This window comes from Harpia harpyja, chromosome Z (genome assembly GCF_026419915.1).
Source record: "Harpia harpyja isolate bHarHar1 chromosome Z, bHarHar1 primary haplotype, whole genome shotgun sequence".
In the NCBI taxonomy this organism is placed as follows: domain Eukaryota; kingdom Metazoa; phylum Chordata; class Aves; order Accipitriformes; family Accipitridae; genus Harpia; species Harpia harpyja.
This window is the reverse complement of record NC_068969.1, coordinates 87,526,298-87,542,875: the sequence shown is the minus strand read 5'-3', so window position 1 is coordinate 87,542,875 and position 16,578 is coordinate 87,526,298. Positions and strand designations below refer to the sequence as shown.

Below are 16,578 nucleotides of genomic sequence, written 5' to 3'. Positions count from 1 at the left end.
CAGGTATAACTAAGTTGTATATTTTCTGTTTTGCAGTTCTTCCAAGAAGACAGATGGGTCTGCTTTTAGCTCTGTATTGGTTTGTTCACTGTAGCTGGGTGTTTATCACAAATCCATGGACATCCGGAGCTGCGGAGAGCTCGAAGTACGGCTTAGCATCCTGGGGAAGTGGGATGTGGATGGGAATAATCTCAACAAAGAAAGTGGTGATATGATTTGAGGAGGGCATTGATAATTGTGCAGCAGCTTATTTTGCTTTCTAGATAACGCAGGTGAATATGAAAGCCATTCTTTTGTTACTAGGAACATCTGATTTAGTTTTATACATGCCACATAGTTTCCTGCTTAGGAGTGGCCTTCTGCGAAGAAACACATGAATCACATTGAAGATGCATTGTTTCATTGACAGTCCTGCTGTGTTGCTCTTCGGAAGATTAACCTCTTATATTGCTTTTTTTCCCAGAATTTAGTTAGTGGTGAAAGATACACTGCCATCTACTTACATCTCTGTGCTCATATGGTGACTGATAAAGATACATCTTATTTTGCTATGTCTTTACTAATGTGCTGCTATCCAACAATAAATCAGCCACAAAGATTTTAAAGGTAACATATTTATAGATCTCCATAGAAAGGTGGAGTTTTTGCAGTTTGTGCTGGCCTTGATCCACTGTTTCAGGGTTATAGGAAGGTGACTTTCAGATCCATACGTCATTTGGGGAATTACAAATTTGATTCTAGCTTGACGTGTGCTGTAAGATATAGATGGCCGCTCGTTCGGAGAGCATGCCTGCTCATGTCAGTGCCGAGATGTAGTTTTGGCTGACAGACAATTTGAATGAAAGCCCGAGTTTATTGGGATGTGACTGACTGGTGCAAAAATGAGTGTCAGTGCTGCAAGCCTTGATGCTGCACGTGGCAGTAGTACTACACACGTCCCAACAGCTGGACACCCGCTTGCTTGGGAGCACCTCTGCATCCTGGGGCCCTGTGGCAGAGCAGTGTGTGCCTCATGCCAGCAACCAGATGCAGGGCTTTAGATTAGAATTTGTAGGTGAGAGACATAATTCACCGAGTTTTAGTGCCCGGCTCCCTAAGGTGGAAAGTTCTTGCGCAGTTAGTCGATCAGCACACTTCCATGGGCACTGGCATTCTCAGAAGTTGCCACTGTACAGCTGTTTGAAGAAGAAGGGGGGCATGAGCATGAGGAGATGCTGTCAATAATTAATACAAGCGTTAGCTCACCCTCTCACTAAGAAGGCGGAAGACAAGTTATGTGAGCTCTATGCTGACTTAAATTACTCTGATTAAATTACAAAGTCCCTGGCCATTAGGAACAGGTTGTTTTAATGTTGGTTTGACTATCCAGCAGAGAGGAACACCCCCTGTGAGGGACAAGTGCGTTGCCCCAACTCGTGGTCCCCTTCTTTGGGTGGGTAAGTTCTCTGCAGGTAGCCACATGCAGCAAGATGTTTTTGGCTGCATGCAAGGTAGAGGCAGTATGACACTTGCAGAAATCTGACAAGTCTTTCTCCATGAGCCGTTGAGCAGGAAGAGTTTGGAGATACCCAGCTAGCCTGGCTCCACTGCGCTCTGCTGCAAGTGCTGTCAGACACTGTCCAGTTGGTTCATGCCAGCTCCAAGTCAAAATGTTAGTTGGGTTTGGTGACTCTTTGCATGCTCAGTAACGAGAGGCAATTTTGAGAGTGGTGGGATGGCTGGCAGGTTTTTGCTGCTCTGAAAGCCCATGTCCCTTCCGCCAGAGGGTGCAAGCTTGCAGTCCACAGGCTGTGGTGTGGAGATGGTGGCTTTGGAGGAGGGACCAGAGAAACCTGCTCACCCCTGGGATGAATGCAAAAAGCCTCAGAGAGATGGTATGTGGCCAGGGGAGGAGGCAAGAAAAATTGTGCACACATGCTGGCTGTTCCTGAGGGATGCTGAGTGATGGGGTGGGAGGGGAAGGCAGCCTGGAGGATGTCTTGAGTGTGTTCCCTGGCAAAGCTGAAGCTGTGTGTTTGTGGTCTCAGTGCAATGGAAAAGTTGTGGGGAGTGGGGTCCCCCTGCATTTCCAAAGGGCCACAGCAACTTAGAGAGAAGTGGGCTCATGTTAATATTGAGGTTGTAGATGCAGTCTAGCATGTAGTAGTGGTGAATGTAGGCAGTGTGGGCTCTAGAGTCACATGGAGAATAGGACTTTAAAGTCCTCTTTTGTAAACTGTGATAGAGGAAAAGTGAGAGTCCAGCCCTTGCAATGTTGTCTCCTTGCCCCTATAGTTTTCTGTTTTCACTGTGAAAAAAGCCTGTAATTTCTCTGTTCCTGTATGGTAAGGACTGGTTGATACTGAAGTCTACAGTACCCTTATTAATAGGAAAAAAAAGGAAAAGAGCTACCAGGATTTGGGTATTGTTTTGGGGCAGGAAGCAGCATTTAGGGCTACATGGGGACAAAGCTGATGTGCTGCTGGAGCTGTCTCACATAAAGACACACCTTCAGCTGGGACCACCATGGAATAGCTACATGGGCAAATGCTGCTAGACAAAAGTCTTTGAACTTACCAGCTGTCCCACAGCATCACGGTTGCAATGCACACCACCCTTTTGTCATAGGAGATTTATGGTTGCTCTGACTAGGTGTAGCATCTCAGACCTGAAATCAGAAGAACAGACAGACTGAGATTTGGCTCTCTACCTCTAAATATGTTTTGTGCTTGTGCCACTGCGTATGAAATGTCACCAAAAATTAAATACTTGGGCACTTTGTAGAAGAGTTAAACTTTACTGTTTACGGGAGTTTGTGCCTTAAAATCCTTGCAGCTTGTCTTAGATGCAAAGTCTAAATGAGATCATAGTGCATTTCATGAGCTGTTTATAAACATCCTTGATTGGTTCATTCATCTCAACCTTCAAGTTTATCTATCTTCATATTCAATTTAAATAAGTGAATTGATTTTAAAGTATTGGGATCTGCAGATATGTTTTTACAACTGTTATCCAGCTTTTAATGTTTAAAGCCAAGAGAGTGAAAAGGATGCTGTGTTTCGTCCTGCCCCACTAAGTGAACAGATGTGATGGGTAGTTTATATTCATGCTGTAGATGAGAAGGTGGAACTGCTTCTTGTGCCAGGCACAGCAGCACTGGGAGGCCACAGGTATACTGCAGCTGGCATGCATGCATCATCCCCAATGTGCATTCATTCCTCTCCTAAGTTAACACCTCTGTTGGAAGCCCTTTCATTTGTTACTGATGCTGGATTTGAGTCTTTGCACAGCAGATGAAAATGCTTTTCACATGTTGTTTCATTTGCTTCTTGAAGAATGATCAGACTGAACTACTTCAAGCCATGCAAGTCTCAGCCCTCGTGCTTCTCCACAAGAAAATGTGGATAGCCCAGTTGCATCCTTTGGGCTCCCAGTCACAGCAAGCACTACAACCCATAGCAATATCATACTGGCCTGAATTCATGTACTTTCATGTGACTCATTATTCACTGGCATATACCAAAGGGAGTGTCTTCTACATCACCCATTAGGAATTTCAGGTATAAAAAAAAAAAGTTGTTTTTTTCTATCCTGGATTGTGTTTCTTTTTCTAGATGATTTTTTTTTTCCCTCTAATATAAACAGAAATTGGTTTCTGAGTTACAAGACTGCAGCCTTCTGAAGGTTTTTTTTTTTGCTTCTGTAATGTAATGTGATGACAATGATGTTGTCAGGAATGATTTCCAGAAGAGATGGGTGGTCTGAGAACGTTTGTGGCGAGGGGGAGCCTTGCAGCACTGTGATGGGTGCCATTCGAACAGACCTGTCTGTGTTCAGTCTCACAGCACGTGAGCAAAGATCACGCTCTTGCACATTAGACATGGGCCACCAAGTCAGCAGACTGGACAAAACAAGAAGATTTTAGCCCAGTTCTATATAGACAGGGTATCCTCTTTATCAGGAATGACAAAAGCATACCACGTATGATGTACAGAATCCATACAAAGACTTCCTTTTACCAATGAATGCTGATCCAGATAGTGAGAAAATAGCGAGAGCTGCTAGTCCTGGCTGACAGTCTGCTGGATCTTGGAGAACAGGTATGGTTACCTAAAGTCCATTAGGCTGACCTGATGTGCATTTGGATACTTGGGAGGGCTGTGTCCAACCTGGCCAACAGTAGGGAAAGCTGTTTGTGCTGCAGGTAAATTCTGTTTTCTTCTAACTCTTCACTTACTTGACAAAAATTACTAAAACTGATGTTTTCTTTCCCGTGTATTAGCTGGTTGTTAGAGCCAAGCTTAGTTATGCTAAGAAAAGTATTGAATGTACTTTACCCAATTTTGTATGATCATTCTTGCAGACAATTTTTTAGTAAGATGCTGTTCGTTATGTGGGTCTTCCACATGGTGAATACACATGAAAGGGTACATACAAATAGGGCAAGTAAAATGATCTGTGGATGGGGTTGCCATATGAGCTGGGAGAGAAGACTGAGGTTTATAAAATCACGAAGGGTGTGGGTAAGCTGAATCTGCACTGATGTTCACCAAGACCTGCAATGCAAGATTTGGTGGCACTCAGTAAAATTTGTAGGACGTCAGTTTAAAACAAGAAAGAAGTACACAATGGGTAGTGACAGCCTGGGACTTCCTGCCCCATGAGGCAGCAGAGGCAGGTGGCATCAGCAGGGTCAGGAGGGGGCTAGTCAAATTCACAGGTGACTTAATGTGGATATTAAAATGACACAGTAAGGATATACCTTTAGATACACAATCCAATCATTGTTGGTGCTGGGAGAGCACAGAAGCATGGTCTCATCATCACGCACGTGTACTCTCCTTAAATAGTATCTCTTGTTGCCACCATTGAAAACAAGATAGTCTAGATGGACCATTTGTCTGGCTCCACAGGATGCTTGTTATGTTTGTGGCTGCTGGGTAGTATTTTGAAATCCTTCCCTTGTTGCTTGGTGCCAGCAAATCAATGAGTGGCTTGTGCAGAACAGCTGATTTCTTTTCTGGATCCTCCAGACCCGCTTGGGATAACTCCATATGAAGGGAAACTAAAACCCAACAGCTGGTGGTAGAGCATTGCTGTCATCACTAACAAACATGACAAAGCAACACTGGGGGAAGATCAGAAAATTGCTGGGTTATTTAGGGTAGGTAGAAGGATCCAATGCCTTTGAAAGCATTTCATATATGTCCATTTTCTGAGGCATTTGCCGTACCAAAAGCTGCCCTACAAAGCCCAGCTCCTGTGCAGTAGGTAGGTGGCTTGGGAGAGTGAAGTAGAAGCTTTGTAGAAGCTCGGCTCAGGAGATGAGGAGGAGACCATTTTCAAGTATGCAGAAGAAAACCCATCAGATCCTTATGTTACTGAACTTTGTACACTTATTCTCTGCTTGCAGAAATAAGGGAGGCAGACAGCTTAAGGCAAGTCTGCTGGGGGGGGCGGGGGGGGGAGAAAGTTTAGGACATTCCCATGAAAGTGACTGATGGTTAATTCCAACATAACTTCAGAATTAGAGCCTGGCATTGCAGTAGTTGGGAGTTTGTGGTTCAAAAGCAAGGCAGCTCAGAGTCAGGTCTGATTTTTTTTTTGTTTTGTGGCAGAAGGGAAGCACAAGCATGTGCCCTTGGCTGGGAGCACTCTGACTGTTCTTTTCTTCAGCTTGCTGACTCAGGTCCCAGAGTTTCTGAGCCATCACTCTCTTCTTAACAGAGCTTAGCTCAGCTTTTGCCTGGAGCTCTGCTGCAAAGAGAGACCTTTTACAGGCCAATGCCATAAGTGGAGGGAGTGAGGAAGGCAGGCAGGTAAATTCCTGCTGACCATAGCCATATCTTGTTAATTAACTCGCCTGTTGAAAGGATTTACAAGGCTTCTTTTGCTCCCATCGTACTGCAGATCCTGCAGAAAAAAACCATACATAGTGAGAGGTGGCTTTTTTTGGTTGCCTGCTTAAATACAGTCCAAAATAAATTGCCTATAATATTGCATATAGTAAGAATCATCTCTGGATCATCTCTGTTGATGGAGAAGGCTGAATCACAACAGCCTGCTGCCTGAGAGAGGCTGCAGGAAACACTGATCCTGGGGAATTTTTACTTTTGCATTTTAGGGTGGCCTAGGCAAACAGCCTGTGCTAGTGACTCATTTGTTCAGTTAGTGAGACTTGAGCAGCAACTGAACTTGAATAGTTTTGTTTGTGATTTGGATGCAACATGAAAAAGACGTTCGCTCTAGAAAGTATGTGAATGGGAGAATTGTTACATGATTAAATAATTAAGTGAAATTTAAAATCGTTCACAGTTTTCCCTTATCTCAAAGTTGACTGCTTTGTGTCTGACCTGAAAAAAATCCTCATATGCCTACATTCTTACTTGGTTTTTAATTATAAAAAACAACAACAAAAATTATTTCTCCCTTACAAACTTTGCCTCTCAGTTTATTGGCCACCTGTTTTGATAAACATATGGATAAGAAGAACACAACCACAGTAGGGGTAAGATTGAAAAGAAAATATCAGTGAGATACACAGTCATTCTCCCAGGGTAGATACCAACCACAGAGCAACTCCCCACATACTTTCCCTTTTGCTGTTGCTGGCTTCAGCCCTTGCTTCATTTAAATTGCACCTGGCATATTTGGTTGAGGACTTGAAGTAGGTTGCAGACATTCCTGTTTCCTGTAGAGCCACACAACTTGGAAAGTGCTTGCCCCTCCAGCTGAGCAGGAGGAGGGATTTCCAGTGCCAATTTCTTCTTGCAGCTGGAGAAATTACCATCTGTGTCTTTTGATGGGTTTTGCATGTATCTTGCCTCTTGTTTGCAAATGTTATCAGTATCTTGCAGAATGAAACTGGGCGAGTTCTACTGCTGGGACGACCCACAAGTGAGAGGGAAGTGTCAGGCAGAAGTCTTGTTACAGTGATGTATAACAGGAATGGAGCAGTACCAGTTCTTCCTCGAGTGTTGCACCTCATGGGTTGACTTGCTCTGTCAAACCCCTCTATCCCAGGCCTACTTAATCACTGCTTTGCACTTGCTGGACAGTATTGCAGAGCTCATTTCCCTTCTGGGACCATCCTCTGACTGCATCCATCTGAACAATTGGGAGCCAGTACCTTTGAATCCTGCACAGCTCTGCCTCACAATGCTCCCACTTTTAGTCCAGATCTTAACAGCATCTTAGTGTCTCAGCCACACTCACCCTGTGAGCAGTTCAAGATATCTGCAGATCTGGAGCTTGTGTTGAGTGGTTGACGTGACCATTTACTCTTAAAAGTCTGTGCGTGGCATGAGAAAAAGAAAAGTTAGACGCATATCTACTTAGCCTAAAGTCCCTTTGCCTGGGAAGCCAAGGCCTGTCTTCTTGAATCCCACAAAGAAGTGTGTGTTCATCACTGTTTCCCACATGTGAATGTGGACCCTGGACAGGAGGACTTTCATCATCGCTTTTCTGGGTTCAGAGCTGAGTTATATTTCTCTTCTAATTACTGTGTTGCCAACATGCCATTCTTCAACCACTCTTAGATAAAACCTCAACTGTTTTCTGTCTTAAGTGTCTCTTGCAAACATCAGACTAAAGTGGGAGCCTGGATTTTCTGCAAGGTCTGGTCTGCGCCTCTTGAGTCTACAGCTTTGCTGTGTGGATGCCAGAACTGATGTATGTATTTCTCAGATATTTCTGGTGCAGAAGTGCTAGCATAGGTGTAGGTGTCCCGACAAGATGCAGCACAAAGCAGGAGCAATGTTCTTGTCCCCTGTGATTAGGACAGGATTAGGACATAGGCTTTATGTTCTGCTTAAAGAATCACCATTCTGGAAAAACCTGTAAAAGCTGGGGTGTCGTGATAGTTTGTAGAAACTGAGGATCATGTGTGTTTAAGGTTTCTGCTGTTGAACCTCAGGGCAGAAGAGAGCCTGAATATCTAATTCAAAACACTTTAAACAACTGCTTCATTGAGCAATAACACTTCATATAGCTAGTCTCTGCTTGTTTTGCATTTGCCCTAGGGTCTGTAAATCACACTATTCACAGGCAGGCATGGGGTGAGCATGTAAAAACACATGGGCAGAAAGTTGAAGAGTTGGGAATGGAATATATAAGCTCCTCTACTAATTTTCTTTTGTAAGATGTCTGTACTGGAGAACAAGCTTTGCTGTAGAGCAGGCCAAATTTTCCTTCTCTGTATTCTAGCTGGCCTCCAGTGTCGTCCTGCGCCTTGCCCACATGAGAGACTTCTGTCAAAGTGCAGCTATTGGGATGTGTGTTGCTGGGGAATCCCATGCAATACGTTTCTAAAAATGGTCCATGTACGTGTTGGTGCAATTTCAGAAATTCAGTTCCTGATGTATTGTTGTGGCTCAAAGCAGTATGAATTCCCTTCCTCCATGAGTCTGCTGAGCTAGGATCAGATTTCTTCCATACTTTAAGAGCTGTTTAATAGGCAGGTTGTCAGCTGCAGTTAAATTTCATCTAAAAAAAAAGAAAGGAACCAATTCTTCCACTTAATCTTAGGTAGTGAATTATTAGACCCTATGTTTTTATCTTTTTTTTTCTTTTCTCCTATCTGTCGGACTGAATTTGCTTCCTAAATTATTTTATTAATCCTCATTTAAGCTCAGAAGCATCACTGTTTTAACTAAAGGTGAGTTTGTTGCTTAATGGAGGTACTTAAGCCTGCACAGCTTTGAAACCAATAGAAGCGTACCCAGAAGGGAGTTTGTACCAGGTCAATTACATCTTTTTAAGCCACAACAAAATGTAGACCTGAGGCTCTGTTTTGGCTTTGCATTTGCTTCTTGCTATTAGGAAGCTCTCCTCATGTGTGCTCATGATGGTGACCAGTGTTTTTGAAACTGATAGGATGAAGCTTAACAGATTTTACATGTAAACCCATGATGAGTTTCCAGGCACGCCACAGCATGGGTTTCAAGTTGGGGCTTACTTTTGTGGTTGACCCGCTCTCACTTGGGACTGCATTGCACCTAAAAGAAAGAGGTGGTTCTCCCACAGGGCCCTCCCGTACCCGTCCCTGGGTGCATCCTCTCACGTCGCCCCTTGTACAAGCACTAGTGGCGGTGCAGCTGGTGGCGTGGGCCAAGCAAGCTCAGGGAGCTAGCTAACATCCAGCCCTGCAGAAGCACTGAGACAGGACTCTGGAGGACTTTGGCCAGGTGGATGCAAATCTTGTGCCGGGTTTCCTGAGCAGCCTCCCTTGAGCTTTCTTTGCTTCTAGTGGGATAGGGAGCTGCAGACTGGCAGAACATGAGTAGCCTGATAAAGCAAGGCCTACGTTAGACAGCGTGTGTATTTTACCGTGCTTCGTTGGTTAGGTTTACAGTGGTGCGAGACTTCTGCTGCAGCAGTGTGCAATAAACGTATACAGTGAAAGCAAGGAAGCACGCCTGTTACAGTGCTGGTGAGAAGCACAGGACTGTGCTGAACAAATCAGAATTAATTCAGCCCTGTTTACCCTTGGGTGCGCTGCTGGTAGCATCTGATGTGCCACTAAGTGCAGCCTGCCCTGAGAAACTTAACATGGAGACAGATGGTAATTTTTCAGTAAGTATTTGTTGTGACTCAGAAAAAATTGCATTTCTTGAACTTAAAGCATAACTTTATATCCTGATGGCAAGGGCAGAGATAGGAGTGATGCTTTAAAATTTCTCCCTTTGAGAGGAAGTAGTTAATATTTTCCTAAAGGCTCACAGATTTCAAACTTCGGTTCTGGCTGCAAACTCAGCCAGCAACATGCTTTTCTATTTTTTTTTTTTTGCCATGTTTCATTGTATCGGAAATCTGGTAATTATTGTTATGCCTGTAATCTTGTGATGGGCCTCTCTGTGTCATGGTCTGTGTTGGATGCCTGCTTTATCTTGTTGTTTGTAGCCTTTTGCTTGTAGTCTGTATGACAGCTTCATGTCCTGCCCTCCGTTCAACAAGAGATCATAAATTTAAGCGTATATGACAGACCTTGGGGAGGAGTTGTTGCAATGGAGGTCTTTCTGTACTCTTGGAAAATTGATGTCAGGATTATACTAAAAATAAAGTGATTGTGCTTGTGTTCCTTGAAGGGGGAAGCTAAGCTATATTAGCCTTTGTGATGGAGCTCTGTCAGTTTTAAGAGACAGCCAGCTTCTCTATCAGTCGGTATACCTTTGACTCAGATTCGCATGGTTCTTGCACTAGTTCATTTCTGGATTTTCTTTTCCTTTGCTAATCTGCTTAGCTTTAAATACTTCCATGCATGTAGTGTCAGAGCCAGATCAAATATAATTGGAAAAATGTGACTGGTTTGTTGAGGAGCTGTCAGCCTAAGTCAGACTGGGGTCGGCGAAGCAGCGTATTCTTCGTGCACCTAAGCTCCACCTATCTGAGTCAACAAAATGAAATGCTGTTTGGATTGTAGAAAACTTGAAGCAGAGCCAAGAGGACGCATCTCTGCAGCCCCGGAGGAGTCGAATCTGCTGCGCTGAGGATGAGGGCTGTGCTCAGGCTGCCCCCACGGTGGGCAGGGAAGGAGGAGCAGGAGCCCCGTTGCAGAGCCAGCAAGGCTGGCTTTGCAGAGCCAGGCAGCAGCCAGCTAGCCACAAAACTGCTGCTGGTTTTGCCTCTGCCTCTCACTTGGCTTCTGGTCAGCAGCCACCCGCCCAGGGCGACAGCACCCTTTTTCTGCACCCGCAGCCTGAGCTTCAGGCAAGCACTGCTTCTCCCTCGAATCTGCCACATGTGGGTTGAAAGAAAACCTCACACCCAGAAAACCTGTCACCGCTGGGACCTGCGGGGGACAGGTCTTGCAGTCAGCTGTGCACCGTCCCAGCCAGGGCCTGTGCCTGCTGCGGTCCCCCCACGCCGCAGGCTTCCACACAGCAGCTGTCGGCCGCCAGGTTTGTCGGGTGGTGGGGATGCACGTGCTGGCTTTGGCTGTGTCTGCGGTGGGGTCCTTCTGCCCTCACCTGCTTTGGGGGACAGCTGAGCTCAGGCATCATGGCTGGTCCCCTGCTCACAGGTACAGCTCTTCTGTAGGTGCTCTTCACCTAGAAGTCCTCTAACCCTGCCTGTGTTAACCATTGGGCAGTCTAAAACTTCACATGCGTGCCAGCAAACGCGAGGAAGCTGCTGTGGTTACAAGGGAGGCTAGGGACAAACTGCAAAAAAGCTGAGGGCAGGCCAAAAAAACCAAGGCCAATTGCAAATTCAGCTGGTTACATCCTCACTGAGGACAGATCCGGAGCAGTGGTCCTCCTTGGAGGTTGTCAGAGAGCCACAATTCAACTTCAGATGCCAGGACGGCTGTGAGTTTTATGATAGCTAGGATGCTGATGAAGAGGGATATTAAGTTACTGCTATGGTGAAGTTTGCAGTGAAGATGAGACTTTAAACACTCCGAAATGCCTACGGCTTAATGTACCTAACTTCTTAAAAGTGTACATTTTTAACTGCCTTTCTCTTGTCTGTTCCAGGTTGCATGTCTGGTTGGACTTGATGCATGGCATTTGCATGACACCTAACAGCCTAGCTCTGGATGTGTCACTGAGCAAACATGGCCTACTCAGCAAATACTAACGGCAGTGCTACAGGTAACTAATCGGGAACGCTTTTTCCCCTTTGGATTATTAATTTAAAAAAAAACTTATTTCTTAAATTGTAAAAGCAGCACAAAAGGGAAGTAGCCGCAGTTGAACTAAATACTGAAAACTAATTTCCTGGTAGATCAGAGGCTGTCTGTTCCCCCACTACCATCCCCAATAACCTTTTACATATTTGAAGTGTGGAAAGTTGTTTGCAAAGATGTAAGGGCTGGCATTCAGTCGTTCAGCATGCAGCACTCTCTGCTTTGAAGGACCTACTCTGGCTTGCACCACACTCTGAGAGGCCTAGGGCTTTGCTGCAAAAAGTCATGTGGTTATTATCCTGTGTCTGTAATTAACTTGCGACATTAACCAGCTCTTAAACGTTAAATCCCCAGCCCTTCCTGGTCACCCTTACTGGTCAGGCTGATTTTTGTTTCTTCCTTCTCAGCAAAACATAAAAGCATTTCTCAAGCAACATCAAGAGGAGGCGTTCAGTTCATTTCACTTTTTCGTTATTTTAAGAAGCTCCTGAGATGTCTATTTTGGTTGGGTGATACTCTTTGAAATAGATCGCTTGGCATGTTCAAAGGTTGCTGAGGAGGACTGATGGGTCAGGAGGGGGCAGAGATTGCAGAACGATTGGTAACAGCACAGCAGCAGTGTTCCTTCTCTGGTTGTGTCAATATTTTCCTGTTCTCCTGATCACTGCACAAACATAGCTTCAGCCCACTAAAGCTGAGGCTGCTACAGTGGGATTATATGGAAAATTTCAAGTGCGTGGTAGGAGCTTGTGGGTGCTCTTTTGAGACCTCCTAATGTAGGTATGATGGGAAATGGATTTATCAATGAAGGCTGGGGTGGCTGGGAGCAGTTTGAATATCCTGGGAAGGAGCATTAAGTATCTTTTTTGTTGTCCATGTAAACAGAAATTTCAGCTTTTTTTTTCTGTCCTAAGGCTCATGCACTCGTGTTCAAATGCTACTTGCCAGATCATGACAAACACATACAGAGAATTGGGTTATCTGGTGGATTTTAGCACCAACCTCCTTTGAAAGTATGTTCTGGTATGGAAACATCCTAAATTACTCACTGTGCTCCCTGTAGAATTGTTCTAATTAGTGCAAGGGATTAAAGCATTTTGTGTGCAGGAAATTAGAAATATGGAGTGTCATTATCTGCAATTTATGCAAAACAAGAAGTCTTTTTTAAAGGCTAATGGAAGTTACATGAAGACATTGGAGTGACTATTAGCTGTTGGTGATTTAAGGTTAAATCTACCAATGTTGTTAAATCCTGAGACTGCTGAAAAAGGATATTTTCTCCCCCCTCCCTTATACAGTTAGAAGTATATTCTCCAAGTAAGAAACTATATCCTTTTGTAACCTTTTGTAATCCTTTTGAGAAGGCAGACTTCAAAACCTCTGCTGTGTGACTGAACTGTAGCTGTTTACTGCCTAACCCCCTCCAAAACTTGACTTTTTTTTAGTAGTACGCTTTTAACTTAAGTCATGCAGAACAATTCCCTCTGCTTAAAAGGAAAGAAAAATTGTGCATGTTGTGTTACTGATAGGTTTACTAACCCCCTCCCCCCCCCCCCCCGCAGTAGAATTGTCTATTGAAAAAGTTGGTAGGTTGATGTGTAAGTCTGAAACAAGCTACATGCTTGTACTGGGGATGTGTTAATGCAAGATGAAGTTTTAGTTTCAGGATTGTTATGCAAACAAGGCTTCTTGCAGGGTAGAAGCTGTTTGTTCCCTTATTCGTAGAAAGACACTATAATGAATTGCAAGTATTTAATTCAAAACTAAATTGGACAACATTTTGCAGAGACTGTCAGGACTTGTTGGCTTTGCAAACCCTTGAGGCTGGCGTTCTGACATGCAGCTATGTATGCCCTTGTCTCCAAATCCTCAGCAGTTCATAATGGACAGAGTATTGGGCTGCAAATACCTGTGATTTGTTATCCTGCCCTGCTGCCTGGGAGAGAATGCCTTTGGATGAGCAGGAACTGATTTGGGCGTTGGAGGTATTGAAGCAAGTTTCTTAATTGCATGGAGCTCTAAGAGTGGAAAGACAAACTTCAGGGGTGGTGTTTCTGCACCCTCTGAATCAATCAGCAACAGGAAAAAGAACTAGAAAGACTTGTTATGGACTACTAAGCTGCGTTTATGTTACTTGAATATTTTGGCAAGTTTGACCACACGTTCAGCTGCATTCAAGTACAAGGTGACTAAGGAGCAGTGGTTTGCTTTGGTTAACTCGAGAATGTGAGTACTTGCACTGTTAAATGATTATGCCTATGTGCCATTTCGGTAAATTTTTTCAGTATACAAGCCTATATGGACTACTGCTACAGATAAAATCTGTAGAGAAATGCTTGAATTTGGAACTTGTTTCCAGGAAAGGATCAAGCTATTTTGCATTTGTATAGAGATTTTTTTTTTAGGATGTTTATGGGAAGTACATTTGCTGTAAATATTTTCAGTGAATGTGTATGTGAGATAAGCTCCAAAGCAAGTGATGACTTTATCATGAAAGCACCTATGATAAATTTCTGTGCCTCTTGCATATCTTGGTAAAGATATGAACTTTAAATGTGGCGAATAAATAACAGAGACTGTGATTTAGACTTCAGTACTGTTTGTCAATAGTTTTGTTTGCTGCTGACTTAAAGTTTTATCGCTCTGTTCCCAGTTTCATTGCACAGAGGTCTTGTAGTGAACTGTATTTCTGTGAGCTGCAAGCTTATTTGTTCATCTGCATACGTTTTGGAAGTTGGTTTGAGGCTTGGTACCGATTTTGGATTAGGGTCTGTCAAAGTTGTGTCATCTGCTCAGAAAATAGCTGAAGTCTCTCTAACACTAGTGATAGATAATTGGTGCTTGCAGAAAAAATTGTTTTATTTTATCAGTTGGGTGCTGGGTAGTCACAACTGTTTCCCGTTTCAAGTCTGCCCTGGTGGCATGCAAGCATACTGCTCAGTCTGATAAACTCAGCAGGGTTAAGTCCAAAGCGTGTTGTGCACTCATCCAGGGGCCTGCAGCAGGAGCTGGGAAGTACCCTGCATCTGTAGGGAGCTATTGGGAAGCTGGAGTTGGTTTGGTGCATGACACAAATTAATTTCTCCTTGCACAGTACAAGAAAAAAAAAAAAGAGGTGATTGTTTCTTGAAATAGTATTATTGTCTCCATTAACCGCTGGGTGAAACTTCCAGTAATTGTTAGCTTCTGTGCTTGCTAGGACTGATGCATAAATCATCTATTTAATGAGGCTCTGCAAACATTTCTGTAGTGGTATCTGTAGAAAGGTCCTCCAGTCAGCTACAAAAAGCACAGTGCACACCAGCCTAAAACTAAGCGAGCAGTTTGGAAATACTTCTGGCTGGATTTTCATTCTGTTCACCAATACCTAATTTGCTGAAACTTTCTTTTGAAAACACATGGTCTGAAAGGCAGTGAATGATGTGAAATTCCAGTCCAGTTCCACTTATTCTGATGTAGAAAAAAAGGAAGCAGCAAAAGAAATATAAGAGGCTGATTAAAAAATATAAAGGATTAAAAACTGTATTTTTATCTGTTTTATTTGATTTCCCTAAGCACCTCATGCTCTGTATCCAGAGACCACAGAATTGCCACTCATCTCTTTAACAGGGACATAAAAAAGTGTTTTAAGGGAAGAAAAGCTTTTCCAGGTTTCCTGAGTGAGATGGGCTGAAGGGGTCAGTATAGCAAGGCTGTTGCACAAACCCTTTTTTTACTTTGGTATAAAGCAAAGGTGTATTGTTTTCTGTACACGGTGTCTGAGATTTCCCTGATCCTTTCTCCTTCTTCCTTCTGTCTGCACCTTCCCCCTCACTCTTGTTTAAGGGTTTGTGTTTTCATGCCTTCCCATCCCACTTTTAACATGCTTCTGCTTCCAGGAGCACTACATCTTATACAGATTCATTTGAACTATTTCCCTGCGTGTTTAACTCCACTATATGCTTTACCTCTTCCTTCGGATTCCTACACAGTTCTTAAAGCAGTGGCATTGTAGCAACTCACCATCGTTTTTACTGTTGGTCTTTTTGCACCTGTAAAGCAAGGAACTGCTGCTGTAATAGCCAATGTGCAGGCATCAAGTGTCTTTGCTCCCAGTTTACTCCTTTCACTTTCAGCCTCCCAGGACTGGGAGATGTCACCCCCAGCAGACCTGGGCATCCACCTCTGCTACGGAGAGCACGCCAGGGGCTGTGGGACCGCAGGTGGTTTGATGGCAGATACAAACCGTGTTGGAGCTGTGGTTCTCCTGCAGCTGCCTGGTGTCCCTCTGGTTATTTTATACATGCACAGTTACTCTGCAGCACCCCGTGGGCCTCTGGTTAGATTTTCTTTGTATCTGAGCAGTTTTTTTGACTGCTAAGTGAAGTTAAAACTATGCAGTAGTTAGTCGGAGAATGAGGCCATTACAAGAGGCTGTTGCCTGAATTAATGTTGAGATATTAACGTCAGTGTGACTCAAAAAGCAAATGTTTAATAAATATGTTTTCCATCTGCTGGTATATAAATGCTTAAGCAACTGTTGTAAAGTATTATGAAAACCCCTGTTGACTTATTAACCCTTTTATTGAAGCCAATAAATAGAACACATGTTTGCTTAGAGTAAATGTTTTTATCATACATGTCCTCTGCATTGATATGTAACAACTCTTAACAAACATTTGTAGACACACTTTCCTTTCAGTTACTGGATTATTTGAGTTAGAGTCTCTCCTATGATTTGTTTTTCCTGATGCATATAATCTTAAGCATTATGCATGGAGTTTTGCATGATTTCCAGCCTAATGATCTGAAGTGTAGTCTGAGAAGAAAGTGCTGTGCACAAGAACACTACCACTATTACTAATTTTAGCAGAATATCCACCAGTTTTCATTACAGACCCTCAGTCAGTAAATGGGAACTTACAGATGTGAAGACGTTAGCAATTGGAAGTGTTTGATTGCTAGGTAGTAGTCAGTCCGACAGAGCCTTTACT

General features: G+C 43.6%; 1 protein-coding gene across 3 annotated transcripts in view; it reads left to right on the top strand.

Moving 5' to 3' along the window:
• The window catches only part of KANK1 (KN motif and ankyrin repeat domains 1), a 118,438-nt gene that overhangs the window by 55,293 nt on the left and 46,567 nt on the right, over positions 1-16,578 (top strand). For all 3 annotated transcript variants that reach the window (XM_052777594.1, XM_052777593.1, XM_052777595.1), the window contains one exon: positions 11,454-11,570. In XM_052777594.1, coding sequence (XP_052633554.1) covers positions 11,534-11,570 — 37 coding nt within the window. In that variant the 5' untranslated portion in view covers positions 11,454-11,533. The remainder of the gene's footprint in view (positions 1-11,453; positions 11,571-16,578) is intronic.